Raw genomic sequence first — 23,400 nt, 5'->3', positions numbered from 1 at the left:
CGATCCACTGTCATACAGGAAATAATCAAATTTAAGCTTATTAATAGAACCAATAACAACTTCCTTGTAAAGTTGCGACACGGTGACAAGCGATTAGGTTAAAATGGGGAAGAAGAAGGAAAAAAAAAAAAAAAAAAGACGAAGAAGTGAGCTGCATTTTCCGGTTAAACCCGCCGGAGCCATGTTTGACCGGCGCCACGCTTCGCCCCGGACGCTGGCTCGGAGGAGACTCGCCCGCCCGCCCGCCCGCCCGGCAGAGCAGACGCAGCGGCGGAGGGGGGAACTCACTCGACGGCGAGACTTCCAGGCGGAGCTCGCTAACTGCCGACCTGAAACATCTCCAAGCAGCCGAAAAACCAACCCCTCAACGCGCAGGTCTTTCTTCCATTATCCGTCGCTACATCCAGGTGGGTGAATAAAACACAACAACAACCGTGTTTTGTGGCTGTATTTGTCGCCGGAGCGAGGAGAGCTTCGCTTCGATACAAAGGCTTTCTGTACCGGGCTTGCACCAGCCGGGAGGCCCGCCTGTGTCTTTTCAATTCGCCGCCTAGCCTCCAACCTTTTTTCCCCCCTTCTCAGCACCCATCTCCTCGTTTTTTCCCCCCCCCTGCCTTTCTCTTGTGTGTAACACGCGTCGGCTTTCTCGCGTTCAATGGCCAATTTGTCCGAGTTGTAATTGTTTTATTTTTATGTCGGTCTTCCGATAACCGTGGCCGGTACCAAGAAACATGGTTGCTCTGCGGAGTCTCCTAGCGATGCACGCCGGGCAGCGGTGCAGTCCGCGCCGCTAGAGGGTTACGGGGACGGCCGGGGTTTTGCTCTGTCGCAACCGGGAACACGTCCGGGGAGGGAGGGCATTAAAAAAAAAAAAACGCACGCAACGACACGATTCACTTATATAATATATGTACTTTTTTTTTTTTAAACAGCTGCTCGTTGTTTGTTTGCGTGTGTGAGAAAAGTTTCTTTACACATCATATATCAAATAAAGTTGGTTTATAACTGCGTTCAGCTCCGTTTTTATTTTATTTTTCTTCGCTTTTTTTCTCTCCGTCAGGGCGTCTTCGGCGATCCGCTGCAGATATTTACAATTTTTCAACGGGTTATAATTAATCTAAATGGTGAAGAGTTGTGGTTACGATTGCCCCCTTTGCAGGGTGAGCTTTAAGGGGAGGGAGGGAGGGAGGGAGGGAAGGAGGAGGGGGGGGGGGTTGCAGTCCTGGCGAACACAGGCTGTTGCATAGCGACTCCCGTGTGGGGTGAATGTCCTGGAGCATGCCCGCTCAAGGAGCCACAATTCTCGGGCTCAGCTCTGGACATCACACCGGTGTGAATATCAACCTGGCTAGGCGTCAGGAAGTAACGGGGATCCATCCTCTCGAACAAATATTGGCGCCATTTAACAGGCTGCAATTGTTTATCAGTGATGATTACAAAAAAAAAAAAAAAACTTGAACTGACCTAAAAACATCTACTGTTTGTGAGAAAGTTTGGCAAGATGATATAAAAATATAATAATGTTCTTCTTTGATGCAGCACAGCGTATACATGATTGAAATATCTTTTTCAAAAAACAATTACGATTAAGAAAATGACAGTATTGATGATTCAAAAATACAGTGAAATGTCCAACAAACTTCTACAGCTGTTTGGATTGTGGACGATTTTACAAACTCCTGACAGCGTGACTTGAGGCTAATGCTAGTTTGCCAGCTTCCATGGCAGCAGCATCGGTACCTCAGAGTTGTGTCTCCTACTTGGTCAAAAATATTGTGTTTTCGCTGAGATTTTTACAATTTTCTTTGGTGGTTTGGCAAGACCAGATTGGAACCTCTTGCCGGCCAGTTTTGGCCCACAAGCCTGATGTTTGACACCCCCAGTTTACCAGATCAATCCTGAGGATTCATAGTGTCAGTAAAACACACCGTTTATTCTTTCTCCATTTTGTGCATACTTTGCCTCATTTTTGGGCTTTAATACAAGTTCAAAGGGGAGATATGTTCATGAAAAACGTCATAAAGTTAAAATTTGCCTTAATTGAATGTATGTAATAAAAACTAAACTGCTTTATTGATGATCTATAATACATAAACTACATGGTAGGACTTAGCTCATCTAAGCACTTGCAACACATAATGTGTTTCAGGTTTCAAATGGATGCAAATCAAAGTTATAGGTCTAGATTTTAAGGAGCAGGTGGCTCGATATTGCTCTGCAGCTGAAAGTGAAACAAGTTGTTGAGTGAACAAACGGCCAGTTGGATAAACTGAGTAAAGTGGCTGTTAATTTGGGAAGGTGTGTTCAAGTTTTGAAAGTATGAAAACGTTCTGGCTGTTCCTGATAAGCTGAGGCTCCAGTATCTCGACTTTAAGCAGAAGGCTATATAGTCCAAAATTAATATAATCATTTTCAGGGTTTTTTTTTTTTTTATTCCCTTCCACTGCAAAATGAAAAGCTGTTGCATAACCTTTTAATCAATTTGAAAGGACCAGCGAGTACAATGCCATACTTCATTTTTCTCTACGGGTCCACCAGCAGGTTAATGCGGTCATGGGGAGCTCTGTGTTTTGTTTTGGAGTTGTTGTTGTTGTTGTTATTTTTTGTTTTTTTTGGCAGAGCTTCAGTGATTTGGCTTCGACTCAATGTCCCGAGGTTATTTGCAATATTTCATCAAAGCTGTGATAAAATCCAATCTTCCTCTCAGCATGAGAGATTGTTGATGCACCTGAGTGTACTCTTCAGCTTTCTTCCACTTTGCAGCACTTTGTTAGGTCATGTAAAAAATTTTATTGGAGCAGAAAAATAACTTGAACTAGAGGTTTGCATTTCCATACAAAAATACAAGTATGAATGTTGAAGGCTGAATAAAGTGCTGGGATCAAATCAGATGAGCTTTCTTTTACAATTTGCTGAGTGTTTTGGTGGGCCGATTTTAGCCCATGGCCCCGATGTTTGACAACCATATTCAAACTATATTCACTTCAGCCAAATCTAACCCGAGTAGGTCATTAATTCAAGGTCTTATTTGTGCTTAATGTGCATTGATATTAATGCTAAATGACCCTTAAATCTCTGTTAAATTCTGAATGAAATGAAATGTCAATTCAGAGACTGTTTACTGAATACTAGACTCTGGAGCCACAGTAAAGATCTGATGGGCTTTGGCCCCATTTACATAGCAGTGACAATGAGTGTCACCACAAAACCTTCTTCACTTTTGGGAAGGGTCTATTAACACAACACTGGTGCTTGGATCCATGACAACCATGAATTATTTTTTGTACCAGCTCCCGAGGCGGAACACATCTTTCACAGTTGCGATACTCACGTGTGGTTTCATCACCAAAGCAAATAACAGTGACCACTCGTAGCCTGGCATACTAACCACATCATTGTCAGTGTGTGTCTGCATCAATGTAAACTCAACACTTTTTATTTTATTTTAAATTTTTTTAACGGTCAAGGTGTTGTCATTTAATTGGGGCCATAATTTACACAGCTCATATACACTCTTAAATGTTTTGCATTTCTTGTTCAGAACAGATTATTCATGTTAAAATCTGACAGACAGAATCTCAAATCTGGTGTAGTTGGACCTGTATATGATGGCCTCTCTTTCGGTTTTCTCCTCAGGTTGAACGATGTGATTGTGATCGGAGACAGCAGCTCTCCAATGGTCGCCGACCTCACCACACTTCACTAGAATGTACTTGATGAACGTGCCTCCTGTCGCAGCGACGCAAACAGAATGGAGAGCATGTGGCCCGCCTGGAGGCTATAGCCTTCCAGTTTGCTTCAATGACTCTGACACAGAGTTATCCACCAGAGGCACACCTATATCAAACAAGGTCCAGATGATCATAGAGAGCCTCAGGACCAGCCAGTCCTCACTCGAGATGGGCGACGAGATCGAGGGAAATGGGCTGCTGGGACAGGAAGGTCATCCCCAAGTCTGCAAGGTTGCAGTGGGTTCCTACATGGCAGCCAGATCCAAAACTAAAAGTCCCACTGAAAACCCACATGATGATGTTTCCTCCCCAAACATCCACGAGACCACTGACTCTGATAGTGATGATTCTGTGGACAGAGGAATCGAGGAGGCGATACTTGAGTACCTGAAGGAAAAGGATGATCACAAACGCAAAGGAGAACCATGTTCCGAGTTTCTCGAGGCATCCAAAATTCCCAGAAAAAGTCCACTTGATCCCGAGGTCCCCACACAGAATCCTGATGGCAATACATTCTCGTTTGCTGCTGGCCAGATTGCAAAATGTGTTCATGTAGAGACTCTCACTACAACACCCGCCATACCTATCAAAAACAAGACATCCCTTAATGACAACACCTTCGAGAGCTTCGATCTGAGTAAAAGTGCAACCAAAAGTTTGGTCTGCTTTACGGAGGAGACAAAAAGTTCCTCGACAACAACCGCCAACAAAACAGTTCAGTGCCCAGTTGAAATTAAGATGGATGAAGAATCCAACGATTCCAGCAGTGATGACGGCATTGAGGAAGCCATTCAGAGATACCAGTTGGAAAAAAAGGAGCAGCTTGTAAAAAGGGAACCTTTCAATCTGCATGCCTTTGACGAGGAGTCGGACTCCACCAGCGACGATGGGATAGAAGAAGCTATTCGCTGCTACCAGCTCGAGCAGCTCAAGGAGAGGAGTGCCCTGAACTCATTCCTGCACAAGGAAAAATCCTTCAGCAAGTCATTTATACACCCTGTTGGAAGCACGAGCACAGAGAACACAAAGAAACACAAACTGAAGAAAAAAAGGGCCAGAACGGACAGAGAAAGAGCTTCCCAAACTGCTATATCTGGATTATTATCGAAGACACTTTCAGACAGCTCAAAAGATAAAGGGAATGGACTGCATTCAATTAAAATTGAAGGTTTTCGGGAGCAGACCGCACCTGCTGCTCCAAAAGTTAATACAAGCGCTGAGCTCATGTGTGCCGAAGCAATACTCGACATTTCGAAAACTGTGATGCCCGGGCCCTTCCAGCAAACTGCTGGCCTCAGTAGTTGCGCTACCACCGAATCTTCTTTGCAGTCTTCTCTCCCCGATAATTGCCCGGATGACGAGAGCAACGACAGCTCCATTGACAGTGAAGACGGCATTGAGCAGGAGATCAGGAATTTTCTGGAGCAGAAGGCTCAGATGCAGAAGCAGCCGTCCGACGGCTCCTCTGTGAGTAAGGAGCCTTGTTGTGTCAGTGAGCAAGATCAATTGAAAGCAAAAGAACCTGTGTGTCAGAAGAAACCACAAAAACTGTCTTTAACGCAGAGGCGAAAAATCAAAGAGAAAAGCCCGAGTGTTTCTAGCGTGTTGGACAAAGCTTACACCGTTCAAGAAAAAGCCACAAAGCCTGTACCGGAGCCTATAAAAGAATCAAATCCCCTGATGTTATTACAGTCAAGTCAAACACGCCCAGTTTCTGGGTTATCCAAGGCAGAGCAAAGTGGAGACAAAAGCAGCTCCCTTGACAGTGATGAGGATCTAGACACTGCAATAAAAGACCTACTCAAGACAAAAAAGAGGTCAAAGAAAAAGGTGCGGGACCTAAAGCGGAAATCAAGGAAGTGCCTCAAGGATGAAGAAACACTATCGGGAAGTGTTCTGCAGGTCAAAAAGTCGAAGCCTGATCTTGTTAACAAGTGTAGCCCGTTGCAAAAAGCACAGAAGAGTAAGGATGACATGAAAGATAAGTTTGGACTGAGTGAGATGAGTGTTTCACAGCAGAGGCAAAATATCAAAAGTAAAGAGCTTGGCACACTTGAAGATAAAGGGGAGATACTAACGGGACTCGGCGTTCAACACACCCAACCGATGCCCAGGGTTGTAGCTCCCCCACAGATAAAAGAGGAGAGCAGCTCGGTGGACAGCGACGACAGCATAGAGCTGGAGATCAGAAGGTTTCTGGCTGAAAAGGCCAAAGTTTCCACTGCCGGAAAAAGCCAGGATGAAGACGTGTCGACAAGCGGCACCGGGGCAGTTTGCAACCCGCGTGGGGCTGAAGATATTAAACGGGAAAATCAGCTGGCTGAGATTCCAACACAATGCGTCAGTCCCCTCTCTGGGCTTTCTCCTCACAGTAGCCCAGCTCAAAACAGACCGTTCCCAGCGTCGCAGTCCTCACCTCAAGACATATCCATCGCCGGCGGACAATCGCGCCTGTCCTCAGTCCAGCCGTGCAGCCCCAGTCTTCTGGAGCCTGCAGATGGGGCCGGCGCAGCCAAAACTGAGCAAAAGAGGCCACACACTGGGAGGGATGATCTTCACAACATCAGTGCACGGATGGAGAGAGTTCGACCAGTTTCCAGTCCAAATATCTCCGATTCTCGCTCGGAGTCAATCAAGTGGCGCCAGAGCCTGGGACTTCCCATCCCTGTCGTGAGGGCTCCGAGTCGGACACCATTCCAGATCACCTCGTCAGACGTCAGTGAGCCTGCAACGGCGTTGCCTTATCAAAGCGGAGGCCTCGGTCACAAATCACAGACTCCGGATGCTGTTTGGTCCCTTGCAAGAACCGGCAAAGCACCGTTTCCCTGCTCTCCAGAGACAAGTGTGAATACTGCGTACAGATCTACTGTATTGAACCTTTTTTCCACTGCCAAGCAGCATCCGAGGGTGTCCTTCTCGCAGAGCCTTGTGCCCGGCCATAGGTCCCAGTGCTCTGCCGAGGGGGAGCGAGAAAGGACCGTGCACATATCCAAGGACAAAAGTGTGTATGTCGAACTGGAGTCAAATAGGACCAACCACGTCCAGGTTCAAAGCAGGGACAGGGTTGAGGGCAAGCAGAGGATGGACTCTCTGAGTGAGAGACAGAGAGAAAGCGAGAACGTGAAGATAGATCATAAAGGATTGCATCTTGAAAGGAAAGAGGACGAATTTAAGGATGAGGCAGATTGTGACTCAGTCGACAGGAGAAGTCCAGAAAAGACGCAGGGCTTTTCCACATTGTAAGTATTTTCTTTGATCACTATATGCCCCAATAGCATCTTGAGTTTACCTAATTCCTCAATTTTGCACTGCTAATGGGAAAAAAAGAAGGAAAAAACAATGCGGGCTATAGTCATGCTCATTCAGTTAAAGGCTCTGAGGGAACGTTTAATATGTTATAACAAAACAGGCTTTTTTTTCCCCAAGTGTATTCGTACATTGATACTGTGATGTAACACATTGGTGCCATCAATAAAACTTTATTTATACATAGAGGTGAATTCATATCATCAAGCAATATAGCAGCAGTTACTATAAGGCCTATCACCAGTACCATGAACCTTCTTTGTCACCTCATATGTTATGAATCTAAATATCTTGTCAAAAGGAAACCTGATAGAGGAATTACAAAAAAAAATTAAGTGTGTTTATAAAAACTAGGAAAAAGAGGCTTTATAAAGGGGAATTGTAGAGGAAGATCATGTTTAAAGTGAAAGGATACAAGCAGGTACTACGTGTAATTTAGTCACCTGATTGGAGACAAAGTGTGATTTTTATATACAGGAATTGTTGAAGCTTTTATTTCCAACACTTTTATCTGAATTTTTCAGTAAAAGTAAAAAAAACAACTATGTGGTATTGAAACTCTTTGGTTTAATTTCACAGTAAATCAAAATCATATTTAATCGCCTATATTTCAAGCAAAAATGCCAAACATTTAATCATCTTAGCTCATCAAATAAGACATATACCGGTCCACTTTTCATGACTTTGGACATATTGTATGTAAAGAACGAATCAAATTCAATACAGTCAATCAGGTAAACAACTGTAATGTACAATAAATCAAAACTAAAGCCCTAAGCAATAATGATGTGTGGGGGTATTTTTAGTATAATTAATGTTTGGGTTTTTTTTTTCAACCTTATAATTTGGCTATAAATGTTGTAAGTTGATTAGGTTTAATGTTGAAATCCCATTCTTCTCCCTATCTAACTTTCAGCTGCACCGGTTTTGTTTCTTGCCGCTCATGTCATCAGACCATCACCTCAGTAAAAAAAAAAGAGCCATTCTTTTCTGTCAGCACCTTTACATTAATTTCATCCTCACCCTCTGCCTTTTCACACACTCACCCGACACCTCACAATAACAGTCCCTCTAATGATGATGATGATGATAATTTTAGAAAATGTCCCTCACCTTGCTTTCAGATTCAGTGAAACCTTTCTATCGTTTGCATTCGGTGCAAAAACAGTCAAGTTTTGAATGTCAGTAGGGATCACCTTCGATTAGTCTTTGAACACGTGGGCAAAGGGAACAAACCAGCAATAAATTACCCCCCCCCCTCTCCACCTGGGTGTAATGACTGATGGAAATATCAGTCGATGGATATAAAGCCACTATAGCGATCTCGGACTGGTGTTCTTCAGATTCCATAGGAAACTGCATAATTACTCTCATCTGTCTCGCATAATCTGACATTTAGTGTGTTTTTTTGTTGTTGTTTTTTTGGCATGGGAAAGTTTTCTTGGCTTTCCTATGTGAATTAAAAAAGGCTATTTATTTTGGTTTAAAAAAAAATACCAGTTGTTACTGAACATGCTGTGCATTGCCAGTTTTTTTGTAAATATTTTGTAAGAGGTGTTTTTCTTTTACTCTTTCAGATAAAAAAAAACTTGCTGTGTCTTTTAAGTGCATCAGTGTAATAAAGATTTGAGTCAGAAAATAAAGTCCGCTCTCTTTTTGATTTTATGGGGGGGAAATGCATTGTTTCACAGTCCTTTGTTATCGGTTTGGAATTATTTATCAAAATGTCACCTCGTCACAGAGTTCTGGTTTGATGATTTCCTGCTCTGCCTTGCTCAGGTGTTTGTCCAGTGCCATTGACCCTGGCATCACCATCAGACCTTGCATAGCTCTCACCACACAGGAGAGAGGCAGCATGTTCACCAGGACGTATCAGCAAGAAACGTACAAGAAGGTACAATTAATACACAGGGAAAGTGAAGTTTTAAGTCGAGTGTTTATTGTTCATTAATCACAAGAGAACCTTTAAATGTTTTCCACCTGTGCTCTGTGGAAAATAAAGAATCCAGATTGTGAATCGTGTGTAATAACACTTGTAGGATACAGGTGTTCTCAGGAGTGTCCCTGTGCACCAGAAGCAAGTTCAGCAGGTCAAAAGAAAGCTGCAGTTCATTCCGACAGGTATGCGAGTGTACCCGAAATGTTTGGCATCACAGTAAAACATGATTAAATTTGACATATGTTCAATTTTCTGTTTTAAACAGGAGAAAGGAGAAACCCGGTCAGCACTGTGTAGCTGAGTCAAACTTCATTTTCAGTTCCCATGATTCATGTAGGATGTTTGGAACATGATGTTTGTAGGACATTTGGCAGTTGAGACTTTTAAGGTAGCAGGATGTTAATTTTAAATGTTGCCTTTGCGGAAGTTCTTTTGTTCCTTTAACAGTATGAAATATAGGTTTACATTTTCATACATGAACAATCAATGAAAGATACCCAACTGTTGTAAATTGAATTGAATTAATTTTCTTAGACAGTTATGTTCAAATTTGTCTGAAATGTGTACTTGTATTCCTCATTTAATGCATTAAAGATGATGGAATAGAAAAACACCATACAGAATATATGTTTATGGATTTACATGTTCTGTTCAGTTTAAAATTAACTCCAAATTTCGTATTGGGTTTCTTTGTACCAAAAGACTTAAAAGAAAATGTTTAAGCTGAAATGTTTTATTCTTCGGTTTTAAGCCAAGATATGACACCCAATTGTTTTGGTCGTAATAAAGTTGTTTCAAACGGAAGCAGCGTTGCATCATGGGTATTGTAGTGTTCCTGGACGTCTTCGCGACAGACTGTTCACTTTTACGGCAGCTCGGAATACAAACACGCTGACCTTCCAGCTAGCATGGCAGCTCGGGCGCTAACGAGAGGTAACCACTCTAAAGTCTGTTTATATCTTGAAAAAGCAGCGCTATTTGTAGAATATATTGCGTACAGGTTGTTAAAAAATAGTGTAAGCTTTTATAATGAGGGTTTTTCTTTCGCATTGCTGTTTAAATTCCACGTTACATTGTGCATTTCTTCTTAGCGGCTAGGCTAAGTGCTAGCGGTAGGTAGTTTACAATGTGTTATTTATACTTCGTGTCTTGTCTTCAGGGCTGTTGGGGTTCCATTCACGGGCTGTTACGGTTGGATACTCCTGCGGTGGTCCTCGTTATGCCACCGCACCGTCCATTGAAGTTCCTCAGCCTCAAAGTGACGATGTGACAGGTGAGCTGACGTCTTGTGTCAGTGATGGAAGTGTCGTTCTGTGGTTGTCTTGTTCACATTTTTTCACTCACTTCTCCCACTTGCAGACTTGATCTTGAACAAGCCGCTCGAGAAGAAGGACTTTTTCCGTGTGTCTGAGCTCTTCACGTTGAAGGATTTGTTTGAGGCCAGGGTGCATCTTGGACACAAGAAAGGTTGCAGGCACAGGTTGGTGTGCTTCCCCACAGCTTTTCACTCGCCAGTTAATTTCACAGCTTGCCATGCAAGTCGACTTTATTAGGCATCCGTTGACTTGTGTATGTTTTTTTTCCCCATTGAGCCTTTTACTTGCACAAAATGATAATGACTTTTGTGCAAAATTGGATACTTGTAAGCATTTATTCAAATTTAGGAATTTATTAAAAATTATTTCAAACCCTTATTTTAGTATTTTCCTTTTTGATTGACTATAAAATGTACATTTGATTTACTCCAATTTCTTTTGCTTTTGGATCCATTATTAAAAATTAGAAATTCTCTTCATATTATTTATTTACATCTGTAATAACATAGTCATGTTTGCAATAATGACAAAAGTGGATCCATGTCTAGGAGAAAGATATACAGTATATGTGAACTTGCCACCAACACAAAAATGTAGAGCAGGTAACATAACTTAGAGTAAAGAATGTTGTGTGACTTAATTTAACCGTAGTCTCTTCACAGGCTCATGGTGCCGTATCTCTATGGCTGCCGTTTGGATCAGGATATAATTGACCTCGATCAAACCGTAGAGCACCTTCAGTTGGCCCTCAACTTCACGGCACACATCGCATATCGCGGCGGCGTCATCCTGTTCGTCAGCCGCCGCCGTCAGTTCTGCCACCTGGTGGAGAGCACCGCGAAGGACTGCGGGGAGTACGCACACACGCGCTACTGGCAGGGCGGTCTCCTCACCAACGCCAACATCCAGTACGGCCCCGGCGTCCGCTTGCCGGACCTCGTCGTCTTCCTCTCCACTCTCAACAATGTGTTTCAGCAGCACGTAGGGATCAGGGACGCCGCCAAGATGAACGTCCCCACAGTGGGCGTGGTGGACTCGAACTGCAATCCCAGCTTAGTGACGTACCCCGTCCCCGGGAACGACGACACCCCGGCTGCGGTGGAGCTCTACTGTCGCTTATTGAAGATGACAATCAACCGAGCCAAAGACAAAAGGCGACAGATGGAGCTCCTTCATGGCCTCTCGGTGCCAAACGCACAGAGCTCGTGACCAAGTGTGTTTGGAAATGAGAGACAATGGAAATGCATTTTAACGTCAAGACTGTGTAACAACCCCCCCCCACCTGCCCATCTACATCTGGAAACAAAAACCTGGTCTGAAGTTCAGTTATGAATAAATGTGTTTGGTGACATTGGGTTTTGTGGTTTTATTTCTGATTTTCCATGTCACAGCAGAGTTGATTATAAGTACTTCTGATATAACTAACTCCAAACATTTTAATCTCTGTGGAAGTTTTTGTTAAGTGACACAGCTCGTTCGCATAATGTGATGCCTTCTGGGTCACTACTTTAAATTCAGTTTTTCTGTCGTGCGGTCAATTGTGAGATGTTTTCAAATTCTGTATCATTGCTTGAGACATAACATTTTTTATTTCAATTAATTCAATTATACTTGGCTATCAAAATTTTAAGTTCACACGTGATCCAGAGAATGGTTCTGCTTATTTTCTCTTGAAATACCTTTATGAGATACATGGAGACGTTGCAAACGTCCATTATTTAAATATATTTATTTTGATATGCAAAAAGTGAAAGAACCTGAACAAAAGGTCAGGCCAGCTGACCTGTAAGACGAGCAAGCTGTATTGTGATCGCTAAGCCCAATGCTTAAAGCTTCCTTGACGGATATGCAAAGTGACTGGCGTGCTCGCCGTGAACACCTGAGCGGTCGTGAAGAAGCCGACGTCTGACTTCTCGAATTGTAAAAACATTTTTATTTACACACAGTTGAATCCCAATGTGTCCCCAGCAGGTACGAAGTAAAGTCGGACCTGCTGACCGGACCAGTCCTGTTCTGTCAAACCATCCCACTCCAGCGGAGCGATGTGTAGATGACGCCTCCGTCCGGACCCGGCGAACAGAGTAGCACCGTCTTCTTCACGTTGGAGCCCAGACGGGCCACAGACAGGACGTCCAGGAGGGACAGGCAGCCGTCCAGTTCCACGCACACCGCGATGAAGTGAGCGTGGAACCGTAGTGGGTCACCTGGATAAACCAGGAAGTCTCCTCCGAACTTTCCCGCCGAGGTCAGGTAGAAGCCCCGCCCCCGCAGGTCTGAGAACACCTGGTACCTGGCTTCCCGTCCAGGCTGCTGCTGCTGCTGCCGTGCTGCGATTGGCTCGTCGGCCCGCAGGAATGCTCGGGCTTCTGGGCAGTGGCTAAGCCCCGCCCTAGCCGTGCTGAGCTGGACAGCCAGTGCAGATTGAGGGAAGCTAAAGCTCTGGTCCAGAGCCTTCAGGCGGTCGTGCTGGGCCTCCAGCAGGTCCTGGCCAGCCTGTTCGGAGGTCCCTGGCCCAGACTCTGTACTTGTGGTTGTCATGGCGACACTCCTACTTGTGATCGTCATGGCGCGGACCAGAGCTGCTTTTCGGTCCTCCAGTGCGATAACGCTCTGCTCGGAGAAGCTCTGCCTCTGCTGCTCTTCGTAGCGTCGCCGGAGATCCTCTCCTGGAACCCGCTGCTGCGGTGCAGGCTGCGAGGCGGCGGAGCGGTGCTCCCTCAGCAGGCGCTCCTCCTCCTCAAGGAGCAGCAAGGGTCGTCCGAGGCGTCCGTTCTGTCGCGGCATTCGGGGGAGCGAACCCAGTAGCGCCCCCACAATGCCATGGCTCCTTACTGCACGCAGGTCTTGCATGCGCCACAGCAGGGGGGCGGAGCCACAGGAACTCACGCCCACCACCAGGGAGGGCTCTTCCTGTACCTCCTCGAGGACCACCTCCTCCTCCCCCTTTTCCTCATCGCTGACCTCATTAACTTCCTCCATCTCTTCGGACGTGTGCAGAGGTGGCGTGTTCCACTGTTGTCGTCGTCCTCCTTAGGAAATAACACCTTCGCCGTCACGCTGGAAGCGCACGTGCTCTCGCCGGTCCTCCACAATCAGCTGATTAAAGTGACCGACGCGCGCGCCGTGAATTCGGAACTGACTGAAGGAACTTCGTGAATTGGAGATGCAATATACTTCTATTTACTCACGGAATTGAGTCCAAACCAAGTGTCCATTCATACGAACAACCGGCGAAAATAAACTTCATGCAGTTCGTCTCAGAGTTACAGTCAGAAACCATATGTGCTCACTTCCGTCGAGCAACCAGCTTGATCTCACAAAGGTTCCTACCTATTTGCATTACCCTCATAGTGTAGTTACCACCCCCTCTTGTGGATTTGTTAGTGTATTACACCCGCACTTGTACAAAAAATATATAAAAATATATCGATTGCATGTCTTGTTTATTAAGCTGAAAGTAAAAGCGTTTTCAAAATGAGATGTGTGTTGTTTTTTCACAATTATTGTAACACCAAAAAGTCTCCATCTCAAAGTCTGGCTTTACAGGTTTCTTCCTGTTAAAATGAAGTCCCCCCCCCCCTTTTTTCTCTGCAAAAGTGCAGTGAAATTACTGTTTTGTATTTGGCACGATATAAACAAAGTTGAATTTAATTGAAAAGAATTACGTCTTTATGTTTTGCAATCCTGCAGCCCATTTTTCATAGTGTTTCGGGTAGATACATATTTAAAATGCATTTTCTTAATTGTAATTGCCTGATTTCTTGAATGTGGCAACCAACTACAGTTCTGGTATGCATAAACAAACATACACGGTTTAAGTTGCGGCTTTGGGTGTTAAATTTGGTTTCTCGACTCTAAGGCAAGTTGTTAACGTTATTTTGTAAACGCGTTTCGCAGAGTGCTTTGGTTGCTCTCGGCTTCCGTAGTTCTTGTTATGTGTAATTTCCCTTTCTGGCCACGAGGGGCAAACACTTATAGACAACCAGACTGTCACGTCAATACGGTGAGTGGGAGAATATCGATCATTAAAAACTTCATATTTTAAGGTGTATTTTTACGTTACAACGTTGAACCTGTTTATTTAACATATATTTAACGTGTCTATTACTCGCACTTTGACATATCTACACAATGTCCACTTTTCTGTTTAAAAGTGTATTTAAATCTTGTTGGACGTGTTTTTTCAGGTAAATGTCGGTGAAAAGTTTTGATTTTCGTCTTTTGTTGTAGTGTTCCTGCTTTAGGACAGTTCGTTCTCTCAGTGGTGAGCAACAGGCTATTTTAAGTTCGTCTTCTGGAAATGTGAAGGCCACGAGGAGCTTAACTGCAGTGACATATTGGGAGATATTTAAGGATTAAGTCTGCTCGATTTTAGCAGATTGTTTTTGAGTGTGGTGGCTGTGGATGAGGTCGCTTCGGGCATTTTCAGCCCTCGTGTCTTTAAAACCTGTTGCTAAATCATTAAATATGAAGGAATTGTTGGTGTTACATAATTCAAATTAAACTCGTGTTCTTGTGTTGTGCAAAACTCTTGACTATCGATAATCACCCTCTTTGAAAACAAGCCTGCAAATAACAGTGTTCATTAGCGGTTCGTTAGTGTTCACAAATAATAATTCAGAGCAAAATAACCTCTGAAAGTTGCGATTTGTGCAATATATTCTTACATTTTCGTAGTGGAATCCACACAATTACCATATAACCTTTCATTTGGATGACTTATCCCTTCACATTGTATTGACAACATTTAAAAAAGCAGTACATTAAAGGCAAAACTAGTTTCTTTAATTAAATAATGCTATAAAACAATGTAGTCGATCAAAAAGGGCTAAGAAATGCGTTTAAACAAAGAGATTGACACCTAAAACATAAAGAAAGCTTGAAATGATACAGAAATGCATGTACTGCTTTTTAAATTCTGACACAATACTACATTAAAAGATGTTACAAGTACAATGACACATTTTAAAACTGCCTCAAAAGTTAAATTCTGACCTCAGATGGTGCTGACAATGGTTCTCCAAAGTAAGATTTAAAGAAAATACTCCCATCAGGTAACGTGTTCTATGTCATTTCGTATATTATGGATATGAGATTCAGCTCTAGTATAGCAAGTATGTGAAAAGTACTCATTTATTTCACCAGATTCACATTTTCTTTAAATGATTTTGCTGTGATCCATTTAAGGAAATTGAGTGGAGAGGTCAATGATGGGATTCACTCCCGCGCATGTGAGGACTGCTCAGGTCACATAAAACTGGTAAGTTTGACGATCAGTAGCCATAAAGTGAGTATTAGACACTTGAGGGTTGTCGTTGCCCCTTGAGACGCAGCTCTGACTTCGGTGTCACCGCTGTGCAGAACGAGGGCAGAAAGCAACTGGCCCACGATAGCTCGATTTCCACTGCGCAGTGGACTTTGGGTATGGAACCGGGCCAGATATTTACTTGCATTGCGAAGTTGGGTGCGAGGTTAACCCGTTTTGTTACTTTGACACTCGACGAGCTTCAGTGAAAACTTTTATTTGTCGTAGCTGCAAAATGGGAATCGCACTTCTAACGATCATTTCTCTTTCCAGAGGCATTTTCCAACATGTGGAAACATTCACCTGCCTCAAAGTTGGGGAAACGTTGGTTGAAGATGTCTGCAGATACGAAGGGCTTTTGATACGTGGCGGAAAGTGAGCGTTTCACAAGAAGAAAATAGTAAAATCAAGTAGTATGTATTTTATTCAGAAACGCAATTAAAATTGCTTGAAAGTTAATGCTTAAAGTAACTACTTTGTCTTTGTTTAATTAAAATTGGTATTTGTTTATGCAAAAATATGTTAGTTATTTAGATTTTCAAAGTCCTTATGAAATTAAACAAGCATCCTATTATTTAGGATTTGATCATTTAGAGGCTATTAGAACTTTTTAGTGATCATTTAACCAGGTAAGTCCATATATTGATGGATAGATACAGTAGATATATTGTTTTTAATCAATAAACTTTTTTAAGACAGTTTCCTGCATTGTCACCTGTTTTTTCACTTATTCACTTTTTTTGCCTACAAATGTAATAGAATCCTTTAACTGAATGAAGATGCAATATGTTAATTATTTGATCTCTACGTTGGCGTATTATGGCAACGTTCATGGGAAAAATCAAGCTTTCAATTTACAGATTTTAGTCAAAATGTCAACAATTAAGTCAAACCCAACTTTTTTGTGTGGAATAAAAAAAAAAAGTGTATTTAAAGAAGCAAATAAAAAAAGGAATATGTGTGCATTATTTCTTATCTATAAAAAAGCTTCATGCAAAAAAATCTTCAGTAAGTGGAATATCTGTGTACCGGTATCTTTTGGGAGGAATAATGTGCATATAGTATATAGTATGTTGGTCTCACTGGTTAAAAAACTGCTTTCAATTTGTTTGGCAGCTCTTAATATGTGTATATATCAATTGTCAACCCCACATACCCACACATCTATTCTCTTAATTGACAAATCATATTAGAAATGACAAAGGCTGAACTCTTTAGAGACATGTATTCAATTTTAAACTTTAAAAAAACTGTGTTCATTTTAAGCATGTGACATTTAATACATTTTGTGCAATCACATACACGTTCTATATCTCTATAGACACAACCATAAATATATACACAATTTGATGTTAATATATAAATAAATTATATCTTGTGAAAATATAGTTATTGAAAAAATATGTTTAATTAGACCCACACATACTTATCTACACAGACATTCATATTTCACATCTGATTAACATGCCTGAAAAAGGGTAGGACGAAGTAAACTTATCAAATCATACCCAAACTCCCATATGTAATGGTTATATATTGTAATTATTGTTCTGTATTAAAAAGTAGTGGCAAATAAAATGGTAAGAAAGTTATCGAATATAGAGGGCATGTATACATATATGTATATATACACATACTGTATCCATATTCATCTCATATATACACACATATGTACACATTTTAAGTTTGCATTCATATATATGCATTCACACAGTGCTCCCCTTTAATGTTAATGGTGAAAAAAATGGCTACAAATCATCTAATCATGACTAAGTTAGTGGGAAACTATTTTAATCATTGCTAGTTTAGTGACTCGGTCTCTGTTTTGTGTTGTGTTTGCTACTCTTGAGAAATTTGAAACAAAAATCCATGTTTTCTTTGAATTGTTTTACAATCTTCTTGATGTCGCGATGGACCGGATTGGAGCCTCTACGTGAGCCGGGTTCTGGCCCACAGGCCTTACATTTGACACCCCTGGCTCACTTGTTTATGTTCTCATTTTCCCGGATAAAGCCGCTCTCTCATTGTGTAGCCCACCTTCAGGTTACTGTAATACCATGAACACTATTTACGCACGCTCCCCCGAGGTGGTTTTTCCACACAATTAAAACGATGCTTGCAAAAAAAGAGACACGTGGTCATGTGATATTAAAGGACAGGAAGTGCACTGAGATTTTCAGTCGGCTGATAATAAAAAAAAAGGAAAAAAAAAAAAAAAAAGACGCTCTCTCCCTTTAAAGAAGCGCAGCGGCGAGTCGCTGGGATACGGAGAGGCTGTGCGCTCATCGCTCGACACCACTGCCTCATTCCTCAGCCACAATCACCGACAACTTCCGTCTGGTGGCTTGATGAAGATGTCACCTTTTATTAATTGGAGGTGACTCGCGGTCACAGTCGCACACTGGAGGGGAGAGATGAGGACTTTAATCGGAGGTGTTTTTTTTGTTTTTTTTCCCTTCATATGGATCAGCAAATATCGCTCCGTTTCAAGGACGCGCGCGCTTTGATCATTTCTCACCCGGCGAGTGATGCGTGAATGCGAACAAAAAGCCACACGTTTTTTTTGTTTTTTGTTTTAGTTTGCTTGTATTATACATGACAAGCTTGTAGATGCGATGCCCCTTAGCTGCGCGTGATAATTCCGCCGGATTGCGACGCGCGGCGGTGAGGATGTGATCAGAACGCGGAGGTCTGCGCTTCGTTTCTCGCTCCGCCGCGTCCAGACAAGAGTCGCTCATGATGCCCAGGACAATGCGGAGACTGGTCCATCTGATGCTGTTCTGTCCTCTGTCCAAAGGCCTGCAGGTATGTTATCATGTTGCCCCCCCCCCCCCAAAAAAAACACCATTATGCCTGTCAAAATGTAAATACTCTGGTTTTAGAGCCCAGTTCACGTGCGTCACAAAATGTCGCGAGTCCTAAAATTTCGGAGGAGAAAAAAAAAAAAAATCCTTGTAGAATTACATTTTTCGAAGGTCAATGTTGGATCAGTTGTGGAGAAAGCAGTCCAATGGGTTATAATATTCCGATTTACACGTTTTATTTGTCACCATGTCCTTGTGTAATGAGTACTTTTTATCTCGATACGTTCTTGTTGTTAAATATTTCTCTTTTATAGAGTCAAATTCATCTTAGTTGAAAGGCCACAATTTGATCTTGACCGCAAAGTAACTTCTCAATGTTTCCCTGTCGTTAAAAATACTCAATATGCAATTAAGTATCTCGGGTATATCGGATAGTTTGAGTAAGTAAAATTTCAACATTATGGCATGTTAATATATGTGAATTGACTTTCTGCTTCTTTTGGGAAAATTTAATGGAAGATGTGATATTTCATGGTGACACTGATGCTGTTTCTATTGTATCAATGTCTTGGCTCCCAGAAATTTGTGTCACATCTCCTGTTCCTAAAACAGTGTAATTTTCAGTGAATATATTGTAAACAACAACTAATACTGTTGGGGGGGGGGGAATACCTAAAATTTGTTTTCTCTTTGCAAGTCTGCAAGTAATATATTTAACACCCTACCACTGTAGCAAACCTGCCAATTCAGTATACACTTTCGTATTAAGATTAACATGATCTGCCAGTCAGTGTCGCTCATTGATTATTTATCTGATGGATTTTTTTTTTACGATAGAGAATCTTTGACCCCAATAGTGGTGGGGCAGCTTTGTTGCATTGATAAAACACATTGTAAATGTTCCTGTTGACCCACTTTGCCTGTAAAATAAAACATATGCATTGGAATAATAATAGAATAGAAGTAGAACTTTATTTATATAGCACTTTTCACGGACATGAGTCACAAGGTGCTTTAAAGCACTATAAATAGAAAAAATAAAAGGGAGATAAGATCATGAAAAAATATAGAAGCAAGAAAAAGTCAAATTGAGCAGCTACCGGCCAAAGGCCAACTGAATAAAAATGTTTTTAACTGCTTCATAAAAGTACCAGAATGAGCAAATCGTGGCATCAATACTTAAAACATTAACCTTAGTGTTAAGTTTTTAAAGCCTGTTTATAGCCGAGGTGGTATTTTTGCATGATAGTTTAATCTTATTAGTTGGGGGAGCCCCCACATTTACGGCGACTATACGTATAAATATACTGTCTCTCTCATTTCCTCTTTTTGGTTGATGGATGAAAGTGAAAGTGTGTCTGCACATTTTTTTCTTCAGTATTTTGTTGCATCATTTTACTTCGGGAAAGCAAATGAGTTGAGCGTAATCAAACTTTTATGAAGTAAAGGCAACCTTTCAATCAAACTAAATAGGGAAATAACTGGAGGTCAGACATAGTTAACACACAGTTACTTGTGTACATTTACCTTTAAAAAAAAAAAGAAATAGAAACTCAGTTCAGTTTCGACTTAAAATATCTCCATAGTTCATTGATCACTGCAGATCAGCTTTCATGGTTTCAAGCCGTCCATCCATTTAATCGGGTGTCATGTTGCCTTATTCAGTGTTTCTCCTCTCGTTCTTCATCCCAATCCGTCCTCCTCTTTTTTTTTTTTCTGTCCCACCTCTCACAGAGTCGTCTGCCAGCCATTAAAGTGAAATACCTCCTGCTGGCATGGCTGGCCATCCTGGTCGTCGGCTGGGTCATGTACATGCAGTACGCCTCGTACTCGGAGCTCTGCCGCGGGCACGTCTGCCATATGGTCATCGTGAGTATAGAATTGCATGAAAATCGATAGGAGCGTCGCAGGGGCAAATCAAATGGAGCCACGGGAAGATATAAGCTAAGCAATATAAGATGTTTGTGAAAAGGTTTCTCTTTTTTTTGTGGTGTTTTGCTGTCTTATTTAATCAAAAGCACAACCTCCACCACAGGCTGACACTCTGGGGTTGGCCTCTTCTTCTTTCTTTCTTTTTTTTTTTATTTGCATGGTCAGTCTCTCATAGCTCGACGGCTCTCCTGCTGTTTCCAGCTGTTTTCAAAGCCGTGGACTTTTGAGAACAAAACAGGCGGTGACATTTGAGAGCCCGGAGGAGCAGGACAGTGATTAACACAATAACAAATCAGAGTAATTACCACAGCGCTATGAAGGTTCAGTGCTGTGACCTCGTTGTTACAAATAATTACATCCGTGCGGGTATGAATGGGCGTGCAGCTCCAAAATGTCCTTTCTCTCTTGTTTCTCTCGTATATTTATTACAGCTTTGAGGGAAAGTTGTGCAGGTGGAGGTGTGTGTGTGTGTCGTGTGTACATTTGATGTTGGCCGACACAATACAAAATCTGCTTCCAGGTTTACATCGTGCAAACCACCCACACATGAGAGCAGTGGCTTCTTTCTGGCGCGTGTTGGTTGAAATTTACTCTGCATCTAAGAAAGACAGGAAACAGTAGAAACGTTTTGGTAAAATATGCTTGTTCTCTTTTGGATTTGCTTGTTGGCTAACAGAAAGCACAAAAGTATGAGGCACCAGTGTCTCCTCCATTTTATCTTGTGAGCAAACGTTTCTGTACAAAGGGTTGGGAAGGTTACCGCCAGGCCCCGGAGGAATAAACATACACACATCTTAAAATACCCGACGTTTGAACGCTGGATTATGCATTGCAGGAAGATGAGCCACTTTGGAAGGTCTTTCCTGTTTCCTGCTGCTCACACCGAGGCTTCTCTGGCTTTGTATTTTTTTTTTTTTTTTCTCCCACCAGTGTGACCACTACAGAAGAGGCATCATATCTGGCTCGTCCTGCAAGGCACTGTGTGACCAGAGAGCGCTGACATTTCACCGCTGCATGTCCACCTCCTCCACAAACCAGGTACAAATAAACACACGCATTGTGCACATTGTAAGAATAATACACGCCAAACATGGTGAAGAAAGTACTTCTACATGTAATGCTGGAGATCTGGTTTCCCATTGCAAAGTGAAATGAGTAGCGCTTGTCATGTTATGTATGCATTCATGTTAACCCTGGCATAATCTCAAAATATGTATTTCAAAAATGTACTAAGAGGAAACATTATTGAAGCTAATTCATCTTTTATATACAGTTGCCTCCATAAAATGTTGACGAATTGATCTATTTTACTTTGTACAATTCATCTTGTGTTTCAAAATTTGGTTAAAAGTAATTTAATGTAGAGGTGTCACTTAAATTAAATATTATTATTTTTTTGGTTTAAAGAATAAATTATTGATTTTATGCCGAGAGTTAAAATGATAGGGCGTCATCCGTTAATGGGTAGGTCAAAGGTTATTTGGATATTTCACAGAAAATATTTCTTTTTCATAGCAATTATTGACAGGAGTTCTTTGGATTGGCCTAAGGTTACACTATAGACAGATTTATTTTTCTTTTTTTATGATTATTATTTGCAGGTGTACATTGGGCTATGGAAGGAGAGGCCTGTTGTGATTAAATGCGGCATTGAAGATCCGGTGAAAATGGACGGAGCGCCAGACTCTATACTGCGACAAGAGATGACCTTATTCGACAAACCCACTCGTGGAACCTCCATGGATGAATTTAAAGAGATGCTTCACAGTTTCCTCAAGGTTTCTCAGCAAACTAACCTGTGTAGCTTTCAACAGAGCAGCCATAACTATAGAAGTCATAATCTTTTCATCTGAAAGGCAACCCACTTGTACACATTATAGGAAATGTTTGAAATTGCTCTGATTTAAAGATGTAAGGTGAATGTCCGTGGCCTTTAGCAGTAGTTCTGCAGCCTTCAAACTTTAATATTCACATTTAACAGCATTCAGTTCATCCGTATCATTTTTTTTTACTGCATAACGACCAATAAATCTAACCCTCTCCCTGCAGGCTAACCTCGGCGAACAGCCCTCTTTGAACTCGTTGGTGGACAGGGTCATCACTCTGGCTGATGTCAACTCGGACGGAAAAGTTTCCCTCGCCGAGGCCAAATCCATCTGGGCCCTGCTCCAGATAAACGAGTTCCTGCTCATGGTGGCGCTGCAGGAGAAAGAGCACACCCCCAAGCTGCTGGGCTTCTGTGGCGACTTGTATGTGACGGAGCGGGTGGGCCACGGCTCCCTCTACAGCGTGGAGGTGCCTCATTACCTGAAGGCCGTGGTCCCAGAAGCCTTGAGCACCGGCTTGAATCACTGGCTGGCCCCGGCCTGGCCCCGCAGGGCTCGCATCACCATCGGTCTCCTGGAGTTTGTGGAGGAGGTCTTCCACGGCTCGTACGGGAGCTTCCTCATCTGCGACGCCAACCCCCACCACGTGGGCTACAACGCCAAGTACGACTGCAAGATGGCCAACCTGCGCAGCGTGGCGTCCCAGGCGGTGGTGCGGGGATTCCTGAAGGGGCGGCGGTGCGAGACGAACGCGGACTGCACGTACGGCCGGGACTGCACGGCCACCTGCGATCGCCTGGTGAAGCAGTGCAACACGGAGGTGGTGCAGCCCAACCTGGCCAAGGTCTGCGTGCTCCTGCAGGATTTTCTGCTGTTCGGCGCGCCGTCGGACCTCCGCGGGGATCTGGAGAAGCAGCTGCGCACCTGCGTGACGCTCAGTGGCTTGGCAAGCCAGATGGAGGTTCACCACTCGCTGGTCCTTAACAACCTGAAGACGTTGCTGTGGAAGGAAATCTCAAACACACAGTACTCCTGAAAACATGGCCGCGATGATCTTCATAGCGCTTTTTACATTAGGAAAGAAGTATTTTATGGCAATTTCTTTTTTTTTTTTGCTTCACGCAGCTTTGCCAAATGTTTCAGAGGGATTATGATTATTAATATATTTTAACTTTTCATTGACTGTGAATAGCAAGAAACTGTGAACTGTTGCATACATAATGTGAACCAGGAAGTGGATA

General features: G+C 42.6%; 4 protein-coding genes across 4 annotated transcripts; 3 read left to right on the top strand and 1 right to left on the bottom strand.

Moving 5' to 3' along the window:
- Positions 1-230: 230 nt before the first annotated feature.
- Positions 231-9,286, top strand: ppp1r26 (protein phosphatase 1, regulatory subunit 26). The gene is made up of 5 exons (XM_080509787.1): positions 231-407; positions 3,637-6,970; positions 8,817-8,931; positions 9,077-9,158; positions 9,242-9,286. The coding sequence occupies exons 2-5, from the start codon at positions 3,708-3,710 to the stop codon at positions 9,271-9,273; spliced, it is 3,492 nt and encodes a 1,163-aa protein (XP_080365913.1). The 5' UTR covers positions 231-407; positions 3,637-3,707; the 3' UTR covers positions 9,274-9,286.
- Positions 9,287-9,852: 566 nt separating this feature from the next.
- mrps2 (mitochondrial ribosomal protein S2) lies at positions 9,853-11,601 on the top strand. The gene is made up of 4 exons (XM_080509625.1): positions 9,853-9,909; positions 10,136-10,249; positions 10,336-10,456; positions 10,955-11,601. Exons 1-4 carry the CDS (start codon positions 9,885-9,887, stop codon positions 11,499-11,501), a joined length of 807 nt encoding a protein of 268 aa, XP_080365751.1. The 5' UTR covers positions 9,853-9,884; the 3' UTR covers positions 11,502-11,601.
- A 707-nt stretch (positions 11,602-12,308) lies between these two features.
- On the bottom strand, positions 12,309-13,477 carry tsen34 (TSEN34 tRNA splicing endonuclease subunit; the record flags this gene model as incomplete). Its single annotated transcript, XM_080509815.1, has 1 exon — positions 12,309-13,477. The coding sequence occupies exon 1, from the start codon at positions 13,269-13,271 to the stop codon at positions 12,309-12,311; it is 963 nt and encodes a 320-aa protein (XP_080365941.1). The 5' UTR covers positions 13,272-13,477.
- Positions 13,478-18,333: 4,856 nt separating this feature from the next.
- On the top strand, positions 18,334-23,195 carry dipk1b (divergent protein kinase domain 1B; the record flags this gene model as incomplete). The annotated part of the gene is made up of 5 exons (XM_080510581.1): positions 18,334-18,402; positions 20,136-20,270; positions 21,264-21,371; positions 21,935-22,111; positions 22,383-23,195. 5 exons carry the CDS (start codon positions 18,334-18,336, stop codon positions 23,193-23,195), a joined length of 1,302 nt encoding a protein of 433 aa, XP_080366707.1.
- Between the last annotated feature and the right edge of the window lie 205 nt (positions 23,196-23,400).

The sequence above is a fragment of the Blennius ocellaris genome, assembly GCF_963422515.1.
Source record: "Blennius ocellaris genome assembly, chromosome: 15".
Classification (NCBI taxonomy): domain Eukaryota; kingdom Metazoa; phylum Chordata; class Actinopteri; order Blenniiformes; family Blenniidae; genus Blennius; species Blennius ocellaris.
Note: the sequence above shows the minus strand (reverse complement) of the source record. Positions and strands in the feature narration are given on the sequence as shown.